This window comes from Antechinus flavipes, chromosome 6 (assembly GCF_016432865.1).
Source record: "Antechinus flavipes isolate AdamAnt ecotype Samford, QLD, Australia chromosome 6, AdamAnt_v2, whole genome shotgun sequence".
Lineage (NCBI taxonomy): Eukaryota > Metazoa > Chordata > Mammalia > Dasyuromorphia > Dasyuridae > Antechinus > Antechinus flavipes.
In genome coordinates, this window is record NC_067403.1 from 249,366,669 (window position 1) to 249,393,477 (window position 26,809).

The 26,809-nt window shown below is 35.9% G+C and overlaps 2 protein-coding genes across 2 annotated transcripts in view; both read right to left on the bottom strand.

The window, feature by feature from the left end:
- Positions 1-26,809, bottom strand: part of LOC127540546 (butyrophilin-like protein 9) — a 229,211-nt gene that overhangs the window by 36,300 nt on the left and 166,102 nt on the right. The window lies entirely within an intron of this gene.
- On the bottom strand, positions 18,113-25,395 carry LOC127540550 (E3 ubiquitin-protein ligase TRIM39-like). Its single transcript, XM_051965319.1, has 3 exons — positions 25,219-25,395; positions 21,459-21,485; positions 18,113-19,278 (listed from the first exon to the last, which is right to left on the bottom strand). The coding sequence occupies exons 1-3, from the start codon at positions 25,223-25,225 to the stop codon at positions 18,785-18,787; spliced, it is 528 nt and encodes a 175-aa protein (XP_051821279.1). The 5' UTR covers positions 25,226-25,395; the 3' UTR covers positions 18,113-18,784.

Sequence of the window (26,809 nt, forward strand, 5' to 3'; positions counted from 1 at the left end):
ATTTACTTCATATTCATGCAGCAAAAATCAAATAAAACTGCAGTTTTGAAAAGAGAAAAAAATTCAAAGATCTGGAGAACCAGAAACAAAATATTTTAAAAACTATTTTTTAACTTATAAATAACTGGACTGAATAGTAATACAGATGAATTATAGAACATTTGACTATCACAAATTAGTCATTTGTAGTTAACAATGTGTCTTACAAATGACTAAAACTTTGTTCATTAAGAAAACCATATGATAATTTACTTTGATCTTATGTTTAACAAAATTGTTAGCTAATGAAGTTTGATCACTGAACACTGCTGAACAACCAGCAATATGGCCTAGTAACATGTAGTTTGTTGTGTAAGTGTATATAAAATATATAATGCATACATATAAAATATATATATATATACCATATATATGATATACATGTGTGTGTGTTTGTGTGTTTAAAACTCTTGAAATGTTTTTAGGCAATCTTTTCTTGAATATAAAAGAATGAAAAAATTCACATTAGTAATTTGTATAGAAAGCTTTCTGTGATAATACCTTATACATTATCACTACTATATACTGGTAGACTGTACTGTCAAAACAAATGTTCAAAAAGCACAACCTGGCAGTTTTTAATATGGACTTTACATATTAAAAAATGGATTAAATTTAAATGTTCAAACCTGAGTATATTAAGACTAAGTGTATTTGACAAATGAATTAGCCTAAAAACATTTCACTAAGTAACCAGTGGTCCATTTAACCATTTTGATGATAAACTAAAGAAACTGTATGATTTTAAAAGGATGAAAGAATGCCACATAGTGTTTACTGAAAAGCTCTGTAAGATGGCATTACTTAACCCAAATTTCTTACAGGAAATCTAAGTTCTTACTGAAAAATCACTCAGAGTTGAAGGACAAACACGGACAGGTCCCCTCTAATAATTTAAAGTTATGTATATTTTAGACTGTAGAATGTAATATGGTTTTCAGCATGTCATATAAAACTACTGAGAATAAATCTTTTGACATTTCTTAACTGGAAATTATGACATTGATAATATAAAGTTTCATAAAAGGTGAAAACTCTTTTCTTAAAGGTTTACATTTATACATGCATACTTAAATGGATTAAACTTTTGGACATTCTGACTCTTGTGTTTCATCTCAAATGACAAGACCTGCCCTAATTCTTACCCCATTAACATCTAACAGAGACCATAAAAAAAAGTACAGTAATAGAAAACATACAGTACTAAAAACTAATTAATTGCTCAATGGAAGACAGAAAAGTAGCATTCATTTTAAGATGGACGAGACTAGAAACCAACTTACATTTGAGTTATAGTCTTAGTTGAAGGCAAAGTTTGATATTCTTTATAAATTTATAAAAGAGGATATATATGGATGAAATTTGGTTAATCTCAGAAGACACCTCAAGGCTAAAAGGCTTTTATAAATCTATATTTCTTTCACCAATTGAAAATAAAAACACACTTTTATTGCTATTCAAGTAGCAAAGAAAAAGCTTATGTCCAACAATAAGGAATAAAACTGAAGTCTTCACAACCATGCAAATGGAGCAACTTCCCCGTGTGCTTTCAGATCTGAAAAATGTGGAAGAAAAGCCACTGTTTTGCCACTGTATTGCAGTCTCACAGAAGATTTCAAGTCACTTTACTAGGGATTGTACTGTCATTTCCCTAGGGCTGTCCATGATGTGGTGTTTACGAATAGAAGGTAAGGACACTCTGATGATTCCCATGAACAAGAAGGACTGGTGGCAAGTGAAAATTATTCTCAAGAGAAAGAATGTTAGGGGTGTCTCCTTGGAGGATGAGGGAGCATTTAAGTTGGATTTTGTGAGATAGCTAGGCATTCACTAGGTTACCTTGAAAAGAATATATTCTAGGAATAGAAAAGTGTTTTGCAAAGCATCAGTAAGGCGGGAAAGGTAAAAAGAGTCCAGGATGAAGAAAAAGTAAATGATACCAAAGTATAAAGTAGCATTATTGCATATTCTGGAATGATGGGGGAATAGTCCAAGGGGAAACACACATGAGATCACTGCCAGAGGTATTACTCCTAAAATCTGCCCTGTGTTTACGGTGTTGTGCCTGAATGGCAGAAATGTCAGGTACAAGAGAGTATGGAATGGTCTGAAAGAACTTTAACTCTTAGAGAAGGGGGAACACTGAAGACAACTTAAGGGCTACAACAAGAAGAGTTTTTCTAATTAGGGAAATGCAAGTAAAGTTAGTCTATTGATTTCCAGAGGTAGTGTGCCTACAATGAAGCTGGAAGGGGTATGACAGGATAAGAGAAAGAGGGATGAGGTAAATGGTAGTGTCCATATTCTAGTTCTCTTTAGGAATAGTTGTACAAGTAATGACTCTCAGCAAACATTTACTAAGCACTTACTTTGTGATAGGCACTGTGCTAAACTCAGGGACAAAAAAAGGCAAAAGCATAATCCCTACCCTTAGAAATTCACATTCGAATGAAAGAATTTACATCTCTTTGAAATGGACATCATAAACTGAATGATAACAGTGTTCTTGGGGACCCTCAAGATGGCAAAAAGAAAGACTTTGCAAAATAACTTTTGTATAAAATGATTCAGCCCAGATTGGGGGCACTGAAAATCTAGCATACATCTTCACAAGTAACATGAACCAGGCAGAGGGAGGGAGCATCTTCCCCAAGCAGCTCCCAGGACACCTTTTTGTGACTTTGCTGCCCCATTCAATCTGCCATCGATGTTCATTTTAAAGTGAGTAAAAAGGCTGGGAGGTGAAAAAAGACACATGGTTTGAGTGACTCAAGATTCTGCACCCCTTTCAGGATGTCCCAGAGAAGCAAATAAATGGAATTGACCAATAAGGTTATATCTTTCCATCAAGAAAATCAAACTCACTTTGAAATCCCACAGTCAAGAGCAGTTTCAAACATGACAGGATCTAATGAAGATATGAAGACATTGACTTGATTGGAATCTGAAATAGAAATGTGACTAAACACAAGTATTCTTTCTTAATCACTCCCATCCTCTGTCACTTAGAGAATATTAAACATCAAAGAAAGGTAAAAAGAGTAAATCTCTCTTCAGAAAAAAAGCTATAGAGAGGGCCAGAGACATAGGGAATCTTTCCCTGGAGGGACCAGCCAGGTGGCTATGAATTCAGCAACATTTCCCACTTACCTGAGACTGGCCAGGGGAGCAGGACCAAGAGGACAAAGGACAAATCTTGAAGAAAGAGGCATTCCATCTCAATATCATACCATCAGAGATACTGTAGCTGTGACTACTGACAAATTATTTAATTTCTCGGATTTATTTTCTTCATCTAAATGAAAATGGAAATGGATTTAATAAGTTCTGAGGGTCCTTTAAACTCAGCTGAAAATCAGTGGTTCTATTGGTCTTGACTAAAAGAAAATCCTCCTCTTCAGAGACCTGGCTCTCTTGATGAGACCACCAAACTGCCCAAGCTCCCTTGAGGCATGCCATCTGCCAAGCTCCAGTGGAAAGCAAAAGCCAAAAACTTGTGGACTGTGTACCTTGGGACCTTTGTACCTGAAACAGAGAATCATTTATTTATCATAAAGGGTCAGTCCAAGTTATCTTTTCTCACTAGAAAATCCATGTTGTGTTTTTCCTACTTAGCCAATTTTAGGGATCAATTGATATTACTTTAGAGGTGCCCTTAGAAGTCACCCACTTCAATCCTCAGTTATAAAATATTCTACCTGATGATGATGACCTGAAGTCAAGACAGCACTTCATACACTTGAAAGCCCATTAAACAAATTGATTATTGTACCCAAATCAAGTGGCAGCTCTGTTCCTGATCTGGATTTTGTCGCATTACTCAGCTCCCATCTGCCCTTGGAAGAGATTACATGACCTGGGCTCACCTAACAGCAGAATGTTCCTCTGCCAAGCCAGCCTCTTCTCCTACAAGTAAATTGTGCTGGCAGCCTCCATTTTGGGAAGAGACTCACTCTTAATAACCTTTTCCCTCTCAACTTGGCTTCTGACTTTTCAAATATTGACAACAACCTCAGATACTGACAACTCCTCTCTTTTTTGTAGTTTATCTCTGCCCTTAGAACATAACTCTTTGAGGACTATGACTTTTTTTTTGTTTGTTTATATTTGTAGCCCCAGTGCTTAAGCATTGTTGTTGCTGTTGTTCAGTCATTTTAGTCATATCCGATTTTTCACGACCCATTTGGGGTTTTCTTGGCAAAGATATGGAGTGGAATGCCATTTTTCCACTTCCTTTTACAGATAAGGAACTGAAGCAAACAAGATCAAGTTACTTACCCAAGATCACTTGGCTACTAAGTGTCTGAGGCTGCTGAAACTATGTTCCCCTCTAGGGACACAACCTAAAGAATGAGGTTACATGGCTACCCAGGCTACTGGTTTGGAAAGGCCATTGTGTCTTTGAAAAAAAAAGGCACTTTCATGGCTTGGAAATTCTCTTTCCTGAAAGTCTTGTCTGATTTGTTGGAAAAGGAAAGTGAAAGAGTTCAACTATAACCTTACATGAGAATTGAGCATCTTTTAAGAGAATACTCATAATTACATTAACAGACTGGATAGAACCATAGGTCCAGAGTCAGGAAGAGCTGAATGTGAATCTGATCTTAGACCCTTACCAATTGTGTGACCTTGGAAAAATCACTTTCCTCCTGTTTGCCTCACTTTCTTGAAATGTAAAAGGAGGACAATATCATCCACCTTTTGGGATTGTTGTGAAGATCAAATGAAATAATATTTATCAATGAATGATATCTCTGAATGAAATATTTATAACATGCTATTTACTATATATTTTGTAATATTTGTTGTTATTCTTTTCCCAATCAGGAATTATATTTTGTCAGGAGAAAAGTCCATGCTATGCATTCTCTCTTTAGCCAATTTCATGTATTGTGAGATTTCAGAATTCCAAAAGCCCATGTTAAACCACATCAGCATCTGCCCCAACTTTCAGGGGATCTCTATCAACGCTAGGGAGAAGTGTAAACTCTTCATTCTGACATCTAAAGGACTTGACTTCTTAACTCCAATGACTTTTATTGTTATTTTAAATTGATTTTCTTTGTACATATCAACATATATTTGTTCATGGGGGTATATATGTATATGTGTTCATAAACATGTATTTATATCTACACACATATTTGTCTATATAAATTTAGATGGGTTATTTGTGCATATGTGTGCAAACATATGTTTTCATTCTATATGTACATTATATGTTTTTATGTGTTTGTACACATTTACATAATATATATGTACATATATACATTTATATCAAGTGATAGAGGTATATGTAATATAATATTTTTTCACTTGACCTGAAATTTTATTTGTTTTTTTTTGTTTGTTTTTTGTTTTTTAAATTTTGTTTTATTTAATAATAACTTTGTATTGACAGAATCCATGCCAGGGTAATTTTTTACAACATTATCCCTTGCACTCGCTTATGTTTCGTTTTTTCCCCTCCCTCCCTCCATCTCCCCCCCCAAGATGGCAAGCAGTCCTATATATGTTAAATATATTGCAGTATATCCTAGATATAATACATATTTGCAGAACCATAAACAGTTCTCCTGTTGCACAGGGAGAATTGGATTCAGAAGGTAAAAATAACTCAGGAAGAAAATCAAAAATGCAAATAGTTCACATTCGTTTCCCAGTGTTCCTTCTTTGGGTGTAGCTGTTTCTGTCCATCATTTATCCATTGAAACTCAGGTCTCTTTGTCATAGAAATCCACTTCCATCAGAATACATCCTCATACAATATCATTGTCGAAGTGTATAATGATCTCCTGGTTCTGCTCATCTCACTTAGCATCAGTCCATGTAGGTCTCTCCAAGCCTCTCTGTATTCATCCTGTTGGTCATTTCTTACAGAACAATAATATTCCATAACATTCATATACCACAATTTACCCAGCCATTCTCCAATTGATGGGCATCCATTCATTTGCCAGTTTCTAGCCACTACAAACAGGGCTGCTACAAACATTTTGGCACATACAGGTCCCTTTCCTTTTTTTAGTATCTCTTTGGGGTATAAGTCCAATAGAAACACTGCTGGATCAAAGGGTATGCACAGTTTGATAACTTTTTGGGCATAATTCCAGATTGCTCTCCAGAATGGTTGGATTTGTTCGCAACTCCACCAACAATGCATCAGTGTCCCCGTCTGAAATTTTATTTGTATAAGAAACTATGTATAAGAAAACTATGATTTTTCCTGGTAAGTATAACACATTTCTCCCTCAAAACTTTCGAGGGAGAAATGTGTTATACTTACCAGGAAAAATCATCTAATGGAAATTAGAAATACTTCATGGGTAATCAACCCCCCAACACTTTCACAGTGACCCTTGGCCCAAATTCTCCACATTGGGGCTAAACAGGAAGTGTGTCCAACCAGGAGAGCTTCAAACTCATGAAGCTCTTGTAAGAGTTAAATGACTCTGACCCCTTTGATGCTCCCTCTATTATACTCCATTGTATGTGATAGTAAGGCATTTTTAAAAGTTCTAATCAAAAAAAAAATTATTTCAGTAGCTAATCTTCTGCTACCCCTGCTGAGCCTACATGGAGCCTAACTATGTGATATCTCTCTATATCTGTATATAACTAACTCTTGCTCTTCTGCCAGCTCCATTTCAGGAAAGACATCAAAAGTGACACTCTAGCTGAACCTGGCCTCTACTTGGCCACCCCAGTCTATGAGACAGACGAGGCAAACTCTTCTGAGTAGACAGGACTGTTTGAAAGCCTACCTTCAGTTACCTGCACAAAGAGAGAAAGTGGTATCAAGAGAAAGAAGCAGATGAACAAGGTGAAATAGACAGGAAAAGCTACAAAAAAGACATGACCATCAGGGAGAAGAAGAAGGCATCAGACACTACTCTTGTTCATCTGCAAATCAGTATTTCAGCCATTCAAAACCAGAAGGTAAAAATAAGTCCAGGATGCTAATGTGGACAGACAGAAAGACTCTCAGCCTAGGAATCTAGATCTTAAGCAAGAAAAAACTTCAAAAGCAAAGAAACCAGAGAAAGAATATTAAATTACAATACCCAAAAGGATGCTCTTCAGAATGGACCGCACTCCTCCTCATGTGCTGATATATATACAGACTCTGACAATAAAACCTTTTGAGATCACTGGAGTTTCTCTTTTCTTACCTCTATTTCTTTTCTATGCCATCTCCTACCACTTGCCAGACAATGAAACCCAGTCCCACAGAGTCCACCAAACACCCTGATACTACCTTCTGACTGCCCCCAAATCTCCCATAGTGGAGCCCAATGTGATGCTTTTCTCTCTGTGGTATCCTCAAATACAAAGAAACAGAAACAGAAACATCTTTTTAAAAAGATGTAAATGATTCCATGCTACTTATCCCAATGCTGGAAAGGGAGTAATATGAAATTATTGATTTCATTTTCACATTCAAAAACTTCCCTTTCTAACATCTGTCTTACCATATATAATCAAAAGGTAACTGCAAGGATTTATCTTCATACAGGTTTCAATATAATAAAAAATTTGTGACTTCATCATCTTACCATGACTTCATAATACCAATGGAAATTACAGGCCTTCTGTGTCTTAGTAGATGGATTGTAGCAACCCCGTTAGCACCCTGGATACCTTAAAATCAGCCAGAGTCAGGATAAGCAAAAGTCTTTAGTCTTTATTCTTAGTCTTTAGGGGTAGAAGTGAATTGGATGGAAGCAGAATCTCGGCAACCTCCTTCTTCCTTGTCTACTGTCAAGGAGACTCTGGCTAGTCTTACTCCATCCCCTAGTCCCTCCTACAATCATCTGTATACACCAATCACTGAGCCAGCACAGGATAGTGAGAAGGACCATTTTCCAAGCATATGCCCATAGAGTATCATCCAATTGGGAGTTAGCCCTAAGTGCTCGGCTGTCCTGACCTCAGTGCATCAACTCAAGATTTCATCTCTCTACAATGGATGAATAAAATATATTCCATAAACACACACACACATATATTCCATTTTTAAAAATACTCTACCTGGATAAGCTTCTGACTGTGCATATCCAAACTTTGTTGTTACTGGTTTTTAATCTTGTCCAATTCTTTGTGAGCACATGGATCAATTGTCCATTGGATTTCTTGGCAAAAATACTAAAATGGTTTGTCATTTTTTTCTCAAGCTTTATGCAGGCAGGATTTAAGTGACTTGTACAGAGACACACACCTAGTAGGTGTCTGAGATCAGATTTTAACTCAGATGTTCTCAACTTCAAGTCACGTGTTCGATTCACTGTCCCATCTAATTCCTTTTATCATCAAACTTAGCTAAATTGATATTCAGGCTCCAATCCACCACTGGACACATGTTGTACTTCACTGGTATAGTCTGAGAACTCAGCTTCTCCTCTAGTCACAATGGCATGTAGATGGTATATGAATAAATAGCATAAAGAACCAATTCAATTTCTTAAACTTTGTTAATTCTCATTTTAGAGTAATGTTAAAATTATGTATTAATATATGAATTCAGACCTAGACTGTTTCACCTAAGTTCATATAGAGAAATTGTAAGAGTTGCGGTTATCCTGTATGAAATACAGATACTATTGATTCTTCTCCACTGGAAGAAGCCATATTGTCAGTAGCAAGTATACCTTTCCATTGGGCACCACTCCAAAAAGCATATAATCAATCTCAATATTTAAAGGCCCTTTGTGAATTTGGAATGAATTATTTTTACCTATCCCAAAGCCAATTTTAAGATCAAAGAATCTTAAAAATCTAGATCTGGAAGCCAATACTGAAAGGTAAATGTGACACAAGGTTAAATGCAGTGAATTTTGTTAGTTTACTTATATCTTCTTTGTCAATTCTATGGATTGTTTGATTCCTCTACTTCCCTGACTTGAAATCATATACATAATAGGCATTTAGGGCAATTCCTAGTTATACTTTAACCATCTTTTGGTGCCTAGGTATGATGATCTTTTCTGAGTCTAAGTTGGTAAACACCGTTATTTCTTGGACTTTTGGATTCTCTCCCAGAGTGACAATGCTTTCCATGGTATTCTCTCCGTTCCCATTTGTCAGAGTGAGAGATTAGTTAGGACAGAATACGCATGTGGAATCGTTTCTAGTTAACTTGCCCAAATTCCCCTTGTCACCAGATTTTTTAGATAATGTTTTAGTGCCAATCAAGCCAATCATAAATTATATAGGAAATAGTAGTCCACTAATGAGAATCCTAGAAGGAAATGTTGTTCCTGCATGAGTGCTATGCACATCTGATCTCAGTGTTGGGCTTTGCCAATCATCTTAGAGATTGCAGCTTCCAACAGAGACCCAGAGAAATTAAACGACTTGTCCAGTGTTATTCAGACAATGGGAAAAGAGTTAGCATTTGAACTCAGTTCCCATGACTCCATATTCGGGATTCTTTCTACTGTACCACATTGTGTGTGGGAAGCACATTTTTATTCTGCTTAAGTGTCCTTGATTATCAATTTCCATGTGGATTCATGGATTCTTAACAATAACTCTATGGCCCCTCAGTGGTCCATGGTCTACAGTTTAGAAACCTTCATGTTAGTTCAAAATAGTGATTTCTAAGGTGGGAATTTCAAGCACTACAAAAGGTCAGGAACAGAGATATTTTTACTTGAAAAACTTGTGTCTGATTCTACTCAATATGACACACACAGTAGAAAGAACATTAGATTTGTAATCAAAAGGACCTGGGTTCAAATCCCATCTCTGCTATTTTATTATTGTGGATGTCATTATTATGTCTCTCAACCTGTTTCCTCATCTTCCATCTCATTTATGGGGAGGAAATGCTTGTTTTACCTATAGAAAAAAATTGTTGTGAGGAAGAAACTTGTAATTTCCAAGACCCCAGAGAACATATACCGATACTATTTAAAGGATATTATATAGTTCCACAGGGCAAACCTGGAAATACTGATGCATCGTATTAGAAGGGGACTTTGGATAAATATAAGGAAGAAACATCCTTGCAGGTGAGATTATCTAGATCTGGAATGGGTTGTTTTATGGGAGTGTCAAGGCTCCCATAGAACAGGTGCTCACAAAGAAACTAGATGAACATTTGCTCTTAGAAAGGCTGGAGTCTGGCATCTGAGAATGGTTCTATGTCTGTGAGATTGTGATTCCATTATGATCATTATATTTAAAGCTGGCACTGAGGAAAATTGTAATGTAGCCAGTAGAGGGAGCAGCTTCTCCTCAGAAAAGCTACGTGAGCCTGTCTGCTTAGAAGCACAGTCTGGCTTCTCTACTGAAAAACAGGCTTCATTATGGCTAAAGCCCAGGAGTGGTGGGACCTTTAGGGAGGCAATGTGGTACAGAAAGAATAATGAACTTGAAGAGTTGAATTCACCATACCATAGTGCTTAGAAAACTTTAAAGCATGTAAATGTTCATTATGATTATTGTTAAAGTTGGACTTTTGCTACAGGACAGGTAAGTGATATGATGGATAGTGCTGAGCTTCTAGTCAGGAAGACTGAGTTCAAATCCTGCCTCAGATAATTAGTTATGTGCTTTGCAATGCTTAAAGTGCTATATAAATGTTAACTATTATTATTATGGATATTTAGGTGGTGATACAGTACATAAAGTGTTTGATAGGGAGTCAGGAAGACTCATCTTCCTAAGCTTCAAACTTCCTCACACACTTACTCATTTGTATGACCTTGGGCAAATCACTTAATACGGTCTGCCTTAATTTCCTCATCTTTAAAATGAGTTGGAGGGGCAGCTTCTTGGTGCAGTGGATAGAGCTATGAAGTCCGGAGGATCTGAGTTCAAATTTGGCCTCAGACACTTAACACTTCCTAGCTGTGTGATCCTGGGCAAGTTACTTAACCCCAATTGCCTCAGGAAAAAAATAAGTTGGAGATGGAAATGGCAAACCACTCTAGCGTCTTTGCCAATAAAACTCTCAAAAAGAGTCACAAAGAGGTGTACACAAAAACAAATTATTATTCTTTAATTTACCCTCCGTGGCTTTACAGTTTGATCTAAAAGACTCTAGTCATCATAATAATCATGTCGATTACATCAACCATATGGATTTATGTAATCAGCAGAAACAGCTTTGGCTTGGTGATTAAGCAACTTATCTGGGTTCAAATTTTTGTTCTTCCAGTTACCATCTGTGGGATACTAGACAATTAGGTTGAACATATATTTATTATTCTAAATCATGTCCCTTTTATGAACTTCAGTTTTTTTCATGTAAGAAAGAAACACAGAGAAATATAGAAAGAGAGAGACACACACATAGGGAAAGAGACAGAGATAGAGAGACAGGACTTGTCATAGGCACGTGGATAAATCTAGGACTTTTTATACTCCCTTTGTCCCTCCCTCATATCAGGGTCTATTTGTTTATAATCTTGCTCAGATTACAATTAAAATCAGCTTACATTTATCTGGAGATGAAGTCCTTTATAAAAATACAGTCATAAAATAAGAGTTAGTCATATCAGTTGGAGATGAGACAGGGGTAAGAAATATAGAGGGGATAAATTTACCTGGTCATAGTGGCAACAAATTCTGTCCAGATTATTTTCTTGAATGGTTCAGTTAGCCAGATCAGGCTACTATTGTTAACAATTCTCTTAAAGTCAACTATGGCCTTACCTTGCAATCTATCTTTAGGCTCACAACTATTCACCACAGTGCTCCTCACCTCACAGGATTGCTCAGTAAACACATAGCTTCCATGTCCTTTAGTCCGTCTTTCCAACCGGGAAAATATACTTCCCATTAACCTCCTGTCCAATGAAAGGCTACTTTAGGAAAGATATTGTGAAGCAGTCTAGAAAATACAGGAGGCAACCTCACATTCATGAATTGTATGTTTTGGTGAAAGAACAGGGCCTACTGAGCATGAATAAGAAGATAATCAGAGCATTGAGGTTATAGATATAAAATAAAATTTTAAGTTTGCTATAAGGAAGAACTTTTTAATAATTTATATTAAATAAATTTAGCAAGTATTCATTAAGTACCTACTATGTACCAGGCAATTTGTTAATTACTAGAAATGTAAAGAAAGGCAAAAATGGTCCTTGCCTTCCAAAACCTCACATTCTAAGGGCAAATCATTTAACTTGGCCTCAGTTCCTTTCTCTATAAAATGAGCTGAAAAAGGAAATAACAAAGCATTTCAGTGTCTTTGCCAAGAAATCCAAAGTGGGATCATGAAGAGTTGTATATGACTAAAATAACTGAACAATAACAAAAATGAGGAAAGGCTTCTTACAAAAGGTCACATTTTAACAGACTTTAAGGTAGCTAGAAAAACTAGGTGGAAATAAAAAAAGAGAGAGTTTTGGGCATGAGGAAAGTCAGTGAAAATAGCCAAATTTGGGAGAAGAATGATTCAAGGAACAGCAAGAAGGTCAATATCATTGGATTGTAGCATATGTGGAATGAGCCACTTTAGGAGGAAGCGAGTTCCCCCTAACTATCCCCATTTTCAGTCAGCACTTATGGAGCAGGAACTTAGGAACTCTAGTAGGCTTCAAGCAAAAATTGGGTGGTCATTTGTTCATTATGATGTATTGAGAACGTGTTTTCAGGTATATACAAGATTTGAACTCTAAGGAATCTTCTAACTATGAAATTCTGTGCTTCTAAATGAGTCTGATCTTCTACTTCTTTGAGGAAAGTGTCTTGAAGGGCCTAAAAATTGATCTTTCCATGTTCCCCCTCTTAGACCATAACTTCATTGTAATTTCAATGATGGCATGTGATGCTTCTCTCCTTAGCACAGATAGTCTTCCTTCCTCACTTAAAATTTTTTTTTCATTATTTGTTGTTATGAAAATGATGTGTTATCTTGCAATTAGAACTCTGGTAATGTCCCTCTCAGGACTGCTCAATCTATTTCTCAGACAATAGATACACACACACACACACATACACACACACACACACACACACGTGTATATATGTAAATATATGTATATATTTCATTATTTAAACCCTTTTCAATTTAGTAGAACATTGTACTGCTGCTATAGCCTTCAAAAAGCAAGTATTGCTTGCCTCAAAGCCACAGTAGATTAAGGGAGGATAACAGTGGGCAGTCCACATGCAGATAGGAATAATTCTCAGGTCTGTACTCTCATTCGGCTTTTGCAAATTTCCTGCGTCTGTGAACTTTCCCATCCCAACAGATGATGTAAAGAAGTATATATTTGGAAGTTGGCTGAATAGTGCTATTCAAAGGCTGTCCCCCAGACTTTTCCCAGACTTTCTTAAAAAGAAAGATGTACCATAGTTAAGGAACGTGTATCCCACCTTTTCCCAGAAGACATAGAGTGGAGGCACAATCTAGCTGAGAAGATTCTCATTATTACTCAAACCCCATCATGGCTATAGGAAACAATTGGAAGGTTTAGCATGAATGTAAGGGAAGAATCAGTTCCAGTATTTTTTTCCTGATCATCAAACATATGTAAAACAGGCCCTTTACCACACTGCCTATGGATACAGGGGTGTCCATTAATAATACTGTCATCACTCCCATGCTCAATCCCATTATATACACCCTGAGGAATCAGGAAATGAAGTTAGCCATGAGGAGATAAAAAAAAAAAAAGACTTGTATCTATTGAAAATAATTAAATCATGATGAGAAATTCAGAGTCAAACTGAGAAGACAAAAAAATCATTTATGATTCACTTAGTAAATAACCATTTATTCAGTACCTATTATGTACTTTTAATTTACTTAATTTCCTCAAACTTCTATTTTGGCAACAAGACACTCAGCTCCTACCATTACTCATACATTAGCCCTTTGGCATTCAAGCCTACTAGAGAATGGGAAGGAGATGAAGAAGGTAAAGTGATAAAACCCTTACTTGGTTAATAGGACTGTTTGTTAGGATCTCTGCTGAAAAATATGAAGTGGGAGAAGAGAAGCAAAAAATGCCACCTGAAGAAGGACACTGCAAAGAATGTAGTATAGTCTCTATGTGCTGTATTCCACCAAAGAAGATCCTCTCCTTAAGATAAGGAATTGTTTTATTTTTGTCTTTGTATCCTCAGTGGCTAGCACAGTGCTTGGGATTCAGCAGATACTTAATAAATGTTGCCTGATTCTTAATTGATTGGCTATTGATTTTATTTTAACATTCAAAAACTTCCCTTTCTAACATCTGTCTTATCATATATAATCAAAAGGTAACTGCAAGTATTTTTTTTTTCATACAGGTTTCAATATATGAAAAAGTTTGTGACTTCATCATCTTATCCTGACTTAATAATATCAATGGAAATTATAGCCCTTACGTGTCTTAGTAGATGCATGAATAAAATAAATTTCATAAACACACACACACACACACACATATATACACACATACATATATACATATATTATATATATATTCAATTTTTTAAAAATACTCTATTTGGATTGTGCATATCCAAACTTTATTGTTACTGGTTTTTAATGATGTCCAACTCTTTGTGACCATGTGGACCAACCATCCCTGGGATTTCTTGGCAAAAATACTAAAATAGTTTGTCATTTTTCCTCCAGCTTTATGAAGTCAGGATTTAAGTGACTTGTCCAGAGTCACAAACCTAGTAGGTATCTAAGGTCACATTTTTAACGCAGATGTTCCCAACTCCAGTTCAAGTATTCGGTTCAAGATACCATCGAATTGCTCTTATCTTCAAACTTAGCTAAATCGATATTCAGGTGACAATCCACTACTGGTCATATGATATAGTTCACTGGCATAGTCTTTGAGAACTCAGCTTCTCCTCCACTCACAATGGCATGGAGATGGCATATGAATAAATAGCATAAAGAACCAATTCAATTTCCTAAACTTTGTTAATTCTCATTTTAGACACAGGGGTCCTCAAACTTTTTAAATAGGGGCCCAGTTCACTGTCCCTCAGACTGTTGGAGGGCCCGACTATAGTAAAAACAAAAACTTTGTTTTGTGGGCCTTTAAATAAAGAAATTTCATAGCTCTGGGTGAGGGGGATAATCGTCCTCAGCTGCTGCATCTGGCTCGCGGGCCATAGTTTGAGGATCCCTGTTAGAGTAATGTTAAAAATATTTGTTAACATATGAATTCATACCTAGAATGTTTCACCTAAGTTCATATAGAGAAATTGTAAGAGTTGGGGTTATCCTGTATGAAATACAGATACCATTAATTCTTCTCCACTGAAAGAAGACATATTTTCAATAGCAAGTATACATTTCCATAGGGCACCAGTGAAAAAAGCATATAATCAATCTCAATATTTAAAGGCCATTTGTAAACTTTGAATGAATTATTTTTACCTATCCCAAAGCCAATTCTAAGATCAGAGTGTCTTAACAATTTATATCTGAAATGGCTTTACAGGCCCTTTAGTGCAAATCTCTCAATTACAGATGAATAAAGTTAAATCCCAGTTTTTGTCTCTCTGACTTCATTTTGTCATTTATCTAATAAACATATTGATATTTACTGAAAATCAAAAGTTGCCTGGTAGTTGAATTGTTATTAAGGTCTATTGAGGAAAGTTTTAGTTTAAGAATTTTGAAAGGTTAAAAATATGGTATAAATATAAAAGAAAGAAAAAAAGGAGAAATTAGGAAAATGAGAAAGAATGAAGGAAGAAAAGGAAGAGGAGAAAGAAAAGGAAAATGAGAAGAATCCTAGCCATGGATATAATGAACTAGTCATTGGATGCCTAGAGTGCATTTAGAAATCATACAAAAATACTATTCAGGACAAAGCCCATGTTTGACAAAACAATAGTCAATCAGTACATAAACATTTATTAAGTACTCACTGTGTAAAATATTGTGCTAAGTGCTGGGTAGGAAAGCTCAAAAAAAAAAAAAAACCCAACAACTATCTCTATCCTAAATTTATCATTGGTAGAGAAATTATAGAAATAACCATGTACATACAAGATATTACACAGAGTACATGGACTGCATTGGGAACAGGGAAGCATTTACAATGGGCTACTCAGACAAATGATAAGGAGATGAAGAGAGAAAAGAAGAAAATTTCATATATATACACACATTCATATATATATGCACATACATAAATTTCCACTTTAAATCTGCTGGCTTATCTTGTTTCAATTCTGCAAAGGATCCTTCAACACTGGGAACCTTCTATTGTCCTATTTCTCTTATCCTGATTTCCTGGTTCCTTTTATATGTTTTTTTCCCTCTTTAAATAGTGAATTCCTTGAGGACAGCAAGTGTTTTTCTTTTTTTAGTATTCCCAGTACTTAGTAATTTTTCACACAACAGAGTAACTTAATAAATGTTTCTTGGATTAAATGGAATTGGTTTGGACTCAAGAACATATAGTCTTTGGGAACAGAATGATGACTGATGATGACTGAGGAGTGATCAGATGGATAGGAGATTGGAAGGGACAATGTCATGAAATACCAGCAAGAATAGAGAGTCCAGAATGAGGCAACAATTAACCACAGCAAAGTCTGCAGAGAGGACAAGTTGGATGAGGGTGGAGTAAAGACCATCAGAATAAATGACTAATAAATTATTGAACTCCTTGAAGAGAGTAGTTTTGGTAACAAGGTTGGAATGAAGATCGTAAAGAATAAAGCAGAGAGTAGGGAGAGAAGAACTGGAAAAAATGAGCATATACCCTTTGCTTAGGAGAAAAAAGAAAATATGATAGAAAATATGATAACATGAAGGTATGGTGCAGCCACATTAAAGTTTTTTAAGGATGATGGAGACATGAATATGTTTCTGGTCCGAAGGAAGGAGCCAGGAGTCATTAGATACATGACTAGCATTCTTCTGATTTTCTTCTTCCTTCACGGCTTTCTCATTTTTCTTATTTCTCCTTCTTTTCTTTTTTTTTTTTTTTTTTTTTGTATTTATACTATATTTTTATCCTTTCAAAATTCTTGAATTAAAACTTTTCTCATTAGGCCTCCATAACAACACAACTACCAGGCAGCTGTTAATTTTCAGTAAATATCAAATAAGACTGAAGATTAGATATAAACACGTCTGCTTCTCATTTAAAACCTTCTGGAGCTCCTCTTTCCAGGTTTATTTTATATAATCCCCCTTAGTGACAGCAGTAGTAAGAGTCAAAAAGAGAGAAAGAGAGGCTCACATCAGATGGAGTGGGGATCAACAGCAGTAATGAGAAATAAAGCAGAGAAGGTACAAATCGAGCAGAGAGGAGAATTTAATGGGGACTGAGACCAGGACCAAGAAAAGGAGCATAGTGAATGATAAGAAGACAAAGGATGCTAAGAAATATCAAAGGAAAAAAATGCTCCTTCACAGAGGTCCTTTGACCACATGTGGCAGGTGTGCATGTATATATATGTAGTATAATATATATACACACATATGTATGTCATACATGTATCTTCTCTTCCCATTAACTATAAGCACTTATGGTCATAGAGTGAGCATTGTCAACTGAGTGAAATCCATATTGAAAAAGAAAATTTGTATAAGACAAAACAAAATGGAGGAAATAAGTATGTCCTCCTGATTTAAGGTCATTTCTAGATTAGAAAAAATGTGGCTGTGAAAAATTCTGAAGACATTCTGTTTTTATTTTGACAGTACCATCAGGCTATATTCCTAACAATGGAATTAGTGATCAAAATCTAGGATTAGTTTTGTGAACTCTATTGTATACTGTCAGATAACTCGAAAAAGCTTCTACATATTTGCTGGTATAATTGAACAGATTGATGATATGAATGGTGAAGATCTCATTTGAACTGGATACTAACTCAAAAATGTAACTGCATATGTATAAATGTATTAGTTACTCATAACTCTGGGTGCCAGCAGTACTAGCTCACTGTGGTAACTAGCCAATATTTCCCAAAAAAATAAACCATGCTTCTTCCTGGAAAACATGTAGGGGTTCCTTGATCCATGGGCTAGTATCTAATGCATAGCTATATTTTTAAGACTATTGTTAAAAAGTTATAAAACAAATAAAGTTGTTATAGAAAAGATACACTAGGAATTTCCAGTGTTGAAACAAATAGATTAGGAGGATGCTGTTGGTGATTACCCTTTATTTGCAAAGAGGAACCATGATATAGGACATTTTGACTTGAGAGTGATTGGATTTAACTGAGGTGGAGTTGCACAAACTTATCATCCTTATTCTCTCTTCCAGAATAACTGAAGTCTAATGGCAAGACAAAAGTCAAGATGATTGATGATGGCCCGGATACATCAGATGACCTTGGTACCTTTAATGTCTAACCAAGTTCTAATGCTCCAAGAAGCCTGCTTTAACTGACATCATGGCCGTTGAACAAATTGTTCTCTTCTGCCCATTCCACTCAAGGTCATCTTTATAGTCTTAGGATAGAGATCTCTCTAACTCACTGAGATGTTTGAGTCCCATCAGTAACCTGCAACTTGGTGTAGTCCATCTTCCAAGAAGTTGTTACCCTGCTGTGAATGCTACAGCATCTTGGAACCTGGGTGAGAGTTGGGTGACAGGTGGGTACTACAGTAGTCCTGGAAAGGCCTTGGACCAAAAGGAGAAGAAAAGATATGCATATGAAGGGAGAGGGACACGTGGGAGAATTCTCAGCCTGTGCTGAAGGGAAGACTGAAGGCTGTGGATAAGATGACTTCTCCTCAAGAACCCATTTCTGCTTACTCAAAACAATTTCCAGGCTCCCTTTTGGTTTTAGGAATAGGGACAATGTTTTCCTATGTTAACAAGGGGTCAGAGTAGATAAATGGCCGCAGGGCCTCTCTAAAGGTATCCTGGAAGGTGTAGATATGGGAATCATCAGTCACATTGTAGAAAGAGATGCAGCCAGCTTCATAGTCCAGGAAAATCCCCACTACCTTGGGGGCCACTCTCAAGTAGAGACGGGTTGGAGGCCTAGATTTAGCCCAGTACTGATTCTCTTTCTTCAGAGAGATAGTCCACAACTCAGTTACTGGTACGATCTCGCACCTCCTTTTTCTCATGACTGAGTCGTTACAGAATCCCACCATGCACTTCACCTTATCTTCTACCTGCACCTCCCAGTAGCATCGTCCTGAAGTGAATCTCTCCTTGCCCAGCACACAGTACAAGGGCTCCAAGCCCTGAGTGCCCCTGTGCTTGTTTTGGTGAGAGGAATAACGAGAGCTTTTCCCCTCCATTCCAGGAAGGAGGAAAGGACGAGCTGTGTTCGCATCAAAAGTGACATCCACTGCAAAGAAATGTACACATTTAATTGCAGAGTTCAAACAAGAGCCTACAGCTATGCTCTCACTTCAACTAGCCCTCCCTGTGATGTGCTTTATTTAATGATCCTTCATCTCTTGATGAAACCCTAGAACATATTTCCCAGCGGCGATTCCAAATAACTTCCAAGTTCAAGGCCCCAAACTCTCCTCCAGAGACAACCACGTACAGATTGAGTTAATGCATTCCCCCCAATTTTGTGGAAAAATGCAAGATCATCTGGCCCAACTTTTTTCATCTTCCCTTTTTTCTTCAATATGTTTTTGTCTTTTCCCATGTGCCCTGTCTCCATTTTTCTATCTCAGAAGGATGTCTGTTTTCCAACTTTAAATTTACTGCCCCATTACCACCCAACACACACACACACACAAGCAACTAAGAGTAACTGGCTTTAAGATACAAAGTACCTTACAAATAGTATGTCATTTTACCTACATAACAGAACTGGAAGGTTGTTGCTATATTTTTCCCATTTGAAATTGAGGCAAAGTAATTAATTGACTTGCCTCTGGTAACACAATCATTATCTGAAACCAATTTTGACCTTAGCCTTGCTGAGTCCAGTGTGTCCCTGAGCTGCTGAATCTATTTTGTTTCTATTACAGTATGGTTACACATCTTTGAAATCATGCCTCATGTATTTTCTAGGTTAGGGTTCCTTTTACTGTATTGTGTAGGAACAGTTAGAAAGGTAAGAAAAAAAACAGTAAGGGAAAAGGGATGTCAAATAATATTATATTGTTACAAAGTTAAGAGAAGAGAGTTTCAAGAAGGGATATATAAAATAGGATCAAACAAAATAATTAAATTTTCTGAAAACCTTAAATTCTATATAAATATGAACTATTTTTCACAGAATCACAAAATCTCAGTTAGAAGAACTTGAGGCCTTTCACCCCAATATACAACTGAAAGAAAACCACTTCAAATAAGAATGTTCATTAAGTTGTTGGTCAATTAACAAACATGAATTAAATGTTTACTTAAAGCCAAACTATACTAAGCACTGATTTAAATCATTACAACCATTTATTAATTGCCTACTATAAACAAGTCACTGTGCTAAACTCTGAGGATACAAAAATAGAGAATGAAACAAAGACCTCAATTTAGGGATTAATAGGACATAGATTTCGTTAGAAGGAACCTGAGAAGCCAACTTATTCATCAGCCCACACACATACACTTTTTACAGATGAGACAACCAAGGCCTGAGAGTTTGAATGACTTTCACAAAAGCTTTTTAAATGACAGAGGGAGAATTGTAGCCCATATCTTTGACCTTAAAATCAACACTCTTTTCCCTCCACCTCTTTGTCTTCACTTCAGACCATCCTTTTGTCTTATAACTGTTACTAAATTTTCAAGTTTTTGTTACCTCTTACTTGTTAATCTATTTTTCTTCCATCTCCTTTCTGGGTCCAAGCAGAATAATCATAATCCCTATTTCACATGGCAGCTTTCCAAATACTTGAACACCTTAAATATGTTCATTTATATAAAAAATTACATCTAGGAGTTTATATAGCACCTGCTATTTGCAAGCCTCCTTCTGTGTGTTTAATAATTATTTTCTCATTTCATCCTCACAACAACCTTGAAAGGCAGGGAATCCCCATTATGATCTCCATTCTACAGTTGAGAAAAAAGAGGTAAACTAAAGTTAAATGACTTGCCCAATATCATATCACTAGTGTCTAGGCTGGATTTGAACTTAGAGCCTCTTGACTCCATGTCCAATATATTATTCAGTGTACCACCAAGCTTCCCCAACATGCCAACTTAAATATCCAGTTTCTTAATCGGGTTTTCACTTGGCATCAATTTAAGGCCTTTAACCACCCTGATTTCCCTTCCCTGGATTCTCAGTTTATAAATATACTTCCTAATGTATGGCACCCAAAACTAAAATCAGTAAGACTTCAGATGTACGCTGACCAGAGCAATGTATCATGGAATTATCATCTTCCTAGTCTTGGCTATTTTTAAGCTTCTTTCAATGAATATTTGGAAGATATTTGATTTTTTTCGCTATCATCCAACACTGTTGAATTTAATGGAGCTTGCAGTCTGATATAATCTCAGAACTAGTTCAAAGACATTTTGTGCTCCCCTCTGATTCTGCTTATAGTCTCTTCACTTTACCTCCGTATTTCTGGGCAGCTTGTAAGTCTGAAACAAAACCAAAAGAGGAAATAAGATTAAAATTCCAGCACAAGGTAAAGAGTCTCAGTTTAGCTGTAGCCATAGGGACTGGGGACCTGAACCATTCTTCACCTTTTATCCAGTAATTAGTGATTGCTCAGACTCAGCTCTGATCAATCTTGAGTTCTATTAAATAGATTAGGATCCCTATTCTGATATGGTTTAGCTATTAGAAAGTCCACATCTTAGTCACATGGAGAATGTTAATCATAAAAATTATAATTCACAACAAGATTCTCACCCCCAAAAAAACATACAAGCAATTAGTAAATATATTCAAAACACAAATAAAATAAGATATTTTATAGTAAATTTATTTCTGCACAAAAGCAATTAAAGTATAAGGATCATAGTGAACATCAACAGAATGTTTAGAGCAGGGTTAGTAACATTAACTATTGGCGCAATTTTCTGGGAGGTGGGAGTCAGGCCTCACTAGTATAAAAAAGCAATTTTTGCATGATTTTTAACTAATAATCTTCCATTTGGCATCTCTGCCATTGTTTAATTAAACTTCCAAATTTAGTTTCCTCTCTGGTGGTCTTTTCACCATATTTCCCTTTATTCAGATCCATTGGATGCTGCTGCTACCACAATCATTCTGCTATACACTTTTGCTACTTCTCACAGACCTTGATAGTTAAAACTCACAATGTCACTTACTCAAAAAAAGGAATATCAAAAAGCAGAGTTAGCCAATCACCTTAGCTAAAGTTTACCTGGTTGTGTTCCCACTGCACTGGTGGCCATATAGGGTGCCATAACAGTGGCATAGGAGGGGATTTTAAGGGTCAAATGGGGAAGATAGGACTTTGTCCTCCCTCCACCTTATCTTAGAATGACATTTAATCATTTGCTACATCACAGTCAAAAGAGAGTAAACAGGAAACTTCATCCCTTTTCAAAGGTCCCCTCAATCCTTAGATCTTCCTGCTTAGGATGAATACAGAGAGGACTGGCGAGACTTACATGAACTGATGCTGAGTGAAATGAGCAGAACCAGGAGATCATTATATATCTCAACAATGATACTGTTTGAGGATGTATTCTGATGGAAGTGGACCTCTTTGATAAAGAGAGCCTTAATTGATCAAAGATGGACAGAAGCAGCTACACCCAGAGAAAGAACACTGGAAATGAATATAAACTGCTTGCATTTATGTTTTTCCTCCCGGGTTATTTATACCTTCTGAATTCAATTCTCCCTGTGCAACAAGAAAACTGTTGGGTTCTGCACACATATATTGTATCTAGGATATACTGCAACCCATTCAACATGTAAAGGACTCTTGCCATCTGGGGGAAGGGGTGGAGGGAGGGAGGGGAAAAATCGGAACAGAAATGAATGCAAGGGATAATGCTGTAAAAAATTACCCTGGCATGCGTTCTATCAATAAAAAATTATTTAAAAAAAAAAGATCTTCCTGCTTAATAGCTAGTTAGGGAATCCCCAGTCATTAGTTATTCAAGACTTAAAGTCAAGCCTTTAAATTCTCTCATAGTTGATTAGGAGCAGGCAAAAAATATTGGCACATGCAAATAAAGAATGGTCTTTATATGTTACAAATTATATGAGTGTTTGCTTTTAGATACTTATGATTGTGAGGTCTTTTTACTTTTGTGCTTTTGGGGTTTTATTTCAAAAAGATATTTGGTGCATCAATATTTTGTAACAAAATTAATTTCTCTGTAAAATTTCTTTTAATTTACTTAATATTTTCCTACTTACATTCCAAAGAAAAAAATTTACATTTGTTTAAAATTTTTTTTGTTTTAGGTTCTTTCCCTTATTCTCACCCAATATTAAGAAACCACATGTTAAATTATGCAAAACATTTTTCAAAAAGTCAAGTTGTAAAAGAAAATACAAATCTCTCACCCTAATAAAAATTGAAACTCTCAAGAAACATTTCTTTAAGAGAGAGAGACAGAGAGAGAGAGAGAGAGACAGAGAGAGAGAGAGAATTTCTTTCTCTGGATCATTCATTTCCAACACAGGGGATGCTTCCTTTCCTACTTCTGTTCTAAAGAGTCTTCACTCTTATTGATTTTGTGGGAAAAAAAAACACTGAAGTAGCATCCAAAAACTATAGATTGATCAGGTGAATATTCTCATAATCATTTTTTCTCTAAGTTTTGGAAAGCATTTTCTCACTTTCTTATTTTTGTAGTAATAGGGTTGTAAAACATAATCTCTAAGATTCTTTATCAAATAACACTGAATCTGTCCCAGCTCTACATGCATTTTGTTTAGGATATTTACACAGTGACAACCACTCTGAACCTCTACTTTTGACAAAATGAAGCCATAGAACTGCATGGTCTATTAGGTCACCTCTGGTTTTCCCAGTATAATGTATTGATTTGCCAATTTCCACAAGATGCCTTATTAGTAGCGGTCCAATTCACTGAGTTTTTTTTTTTAATATGTCAGTTCTTTTTTTCAAGAATCAGTATTTTTCTAAATAACTAGGTTATTGAGTTCTCCTCTGTACAAATACAAGGTCCTGGATTTGTTCATTGATTCGGGGTCTCCTGTTCAACTCAATTGCCAGCAGCCTCCACTGGTATGTTGTATCACCATATACAAATATTTTGATATTGAAGAAGAAAACATTAGTCACCAAGTTCATCTTTACCCACACCTGCAAAGAGTGTGCAGAACAGAAACAGAGATAGATAGAGAGATAGACACAGAGAAAGAGAGAGAAAAACAGAGAGACACAGAGAGGCCGGAAAAGAGAAACATGAAGGGGAGAGAGAGACAAAGAGAGACAGATAAGGAAAGACAGAGACATAGAGAACTGAATTAGCATTTCTGGATTATCTATTTGCAACAATGGAGCACTCATTTGACACCACTATTCTCCATTATGCAAGTATTCAAGCTTATTAACTTTGAGAAATGGATCACTCAACTATGGACCAAAACATAAATCTGGGATATCTTCTTCTATTAATTCATTCTATGGTCTTGGGAAAGTCACTTGCTCACTTTTTCCTTCTGGAAAGTGAAAGGGTTGTACTACATAATTTCTAAGATGTTTGTAATAGTACAATGTTGACACTATCTCTTTCTCACGCTCATTACCTTTGGGATATTGACAAAATGGTGACATCACTGAACATCCATTTTCTCATTTGTCAAATGAAACCAATGGATGACATGGCCTCTAAGATCACTTCGAATTATAAATCAATAATTTAAAAATAATCCTAATTTCTACTAGACACCTCAATTCTTCCTTTACATGCAATGACATTTTTCAAAATTTCTCTTCTCTTGTCTCAACTTCTTGATTAAGAAACAGTGTTTTGGCAAAACAAAAACTCCACAGGAAAAACCCAAGCTAGTCTACAAATTGAAAAGGATCAAATGTAGCATTGATTTGGGGTCTCCCGATTAATTCAGTTTCCAGCATTCTTGACTTCTATATTGTAACAAGAGATACAAATATTTTGATAATGAAGAATGAGACACTACTCACCATATTCAATTTGAAATTTGACTGAGTCATAAGAGATTGAAAGAGTGAGAGCAAGAAGGGAAAGGGAGAAAAGCAAGGGGAAAGAGAGACAGTTGGAGAGAGAGAGAATTGGTTTCTCTTGATTCTCTTCCCCAATACTGGGCAAACCTCATTTTATACTTCTTTTCTAAAGAGTTTTCATGATTATTTATATTGAGGAATAAAGCACTGACCTATCATTCAAAAGGCATGGTTTGGGTGAATGTTCTCATAATCATTGATTCTCTCAGCTTTGGTAGACATTTTTCTCACTCTTTTTTTTTTTTTTTTTTTTGGCAAAATGATAGCATCCTCTATTGTTATGGTGTATCCCCACATGCAAATATTTGGATGATGAAGAAGAAAATATTACTCACCAAGTTCTTCTTTATTCACACCTGCAGAGAGAGAGAGAGAGAGAGAGAGAGAGAGAGAGAGAGAGAGAGAGAGAGAGAGAATTCGTTTCTCTGAATTATTCATTTAGAACATAGGGAATGCCTTATTTCATACTTTTGTTATAAAGTTTCTTCACTATTGTTGACATTAACGAATGTAGCACTGACCTTCCATTGAAAAGGCATAGATTGGCTGAATGTTCTCATAATCATTTTTTCTCTATGCTTTGGAAAGCATTTTACTCACTTTTTTCCTTTTATAAACTGATAGAGGTATAGTAAATAATGTCTAAGATTCATTATCAAATAACAGTTTGAATCTTTACCAGATCCACATTCATGATATTTGGGATCTTTACACAAAGATAACTCTCAAACTCTACTTTTTCATTGGCAAAATGAAGCCAAGGTCTGCTTGGCTGTTTAGGTCACTTCTGATTATCCATGTATAATGTGTTGATTTTTTGAAAATGTCTATCCTTTTTTCAATGAATCAGTGTTTCAAGAAAAAAAAATACTTTACAGGAAAATCAGGTTGTCACATTCTTCTCTCTAAAAATATGAGCAAATGAATTAGTTTATTGATTCAGAATCTCCTGATCAACTCAGTTGCCAGTGTCCTGGACTGGTACTTGTATCACCACATAAAAATATTTGGATAATGAAGGAGAAAATATTACTCACCAGGTTCATCTTTATATACATCTTGAAAAGAGATAAGGAGAGAGAGAGAGAGAGAGAGAGAGAGAGAGAGAGAGAGAGAGAGAGAGAGAGAAATTCATTTTTCGAGATTACTCATTTCCAACTCCAACACAGGGGATGCCTCATTTCATGGTTCTGTTCTAAAGAGACTTCATTCTTATTGATGTTGAGGAATAAAGCACTAATTTAGCATTTAAAATGCATAGATTGATTGGGGGGATGTTCTCATAATCATTTTCTCTCAACATTGGAAAGTATTTTTCTCACTTTTTCCTTTTGTAAAGTGATAGGGTTGTAGTGCATAATGTCTAAAATTCTTTATTATCTAACAGTGTTTAACCCTATCCCAGCTTTCACATTCATACTCTTTGGGATCTTTACACAATGATAAGCAATGTGAAACTCTGCTTTCTCATCTGCAAAATGAAGACATAGAACTGAATGGCCTATTAGGTTACTTCTAATTTTCCATCTATAATCTGTTGATTTTACCAATTTCCACAAGATGCCTCATTAGTAGTGTTCCAATTCACTGAGGTTTTTTTTTTTTTTAATATGTCAGTTCTTTTTTTCAAGAATCAGTATTTTTTTAAATAACTAGGTCATTAAGTTCTCTGTACAAACACAAGGTTCTGGATTTGTACATTGATTTGGGGTCTCCTGATCAACTCAGTTGCCAGCAGCCTCC

What these genes read in the sequence shown, in the direction of transcription:
- LOC127540550 (XM_051965319.1), bottom strand. An exon ending in AGCTGCCCAGAAATACGGAG is followed by an intron (nt 19,279 to 21,458) that starts GTAAAGTGAAGA and finishes ATTTCTTTGCAG; the next exon opens with TGGATGTCACTTTTGATGCG.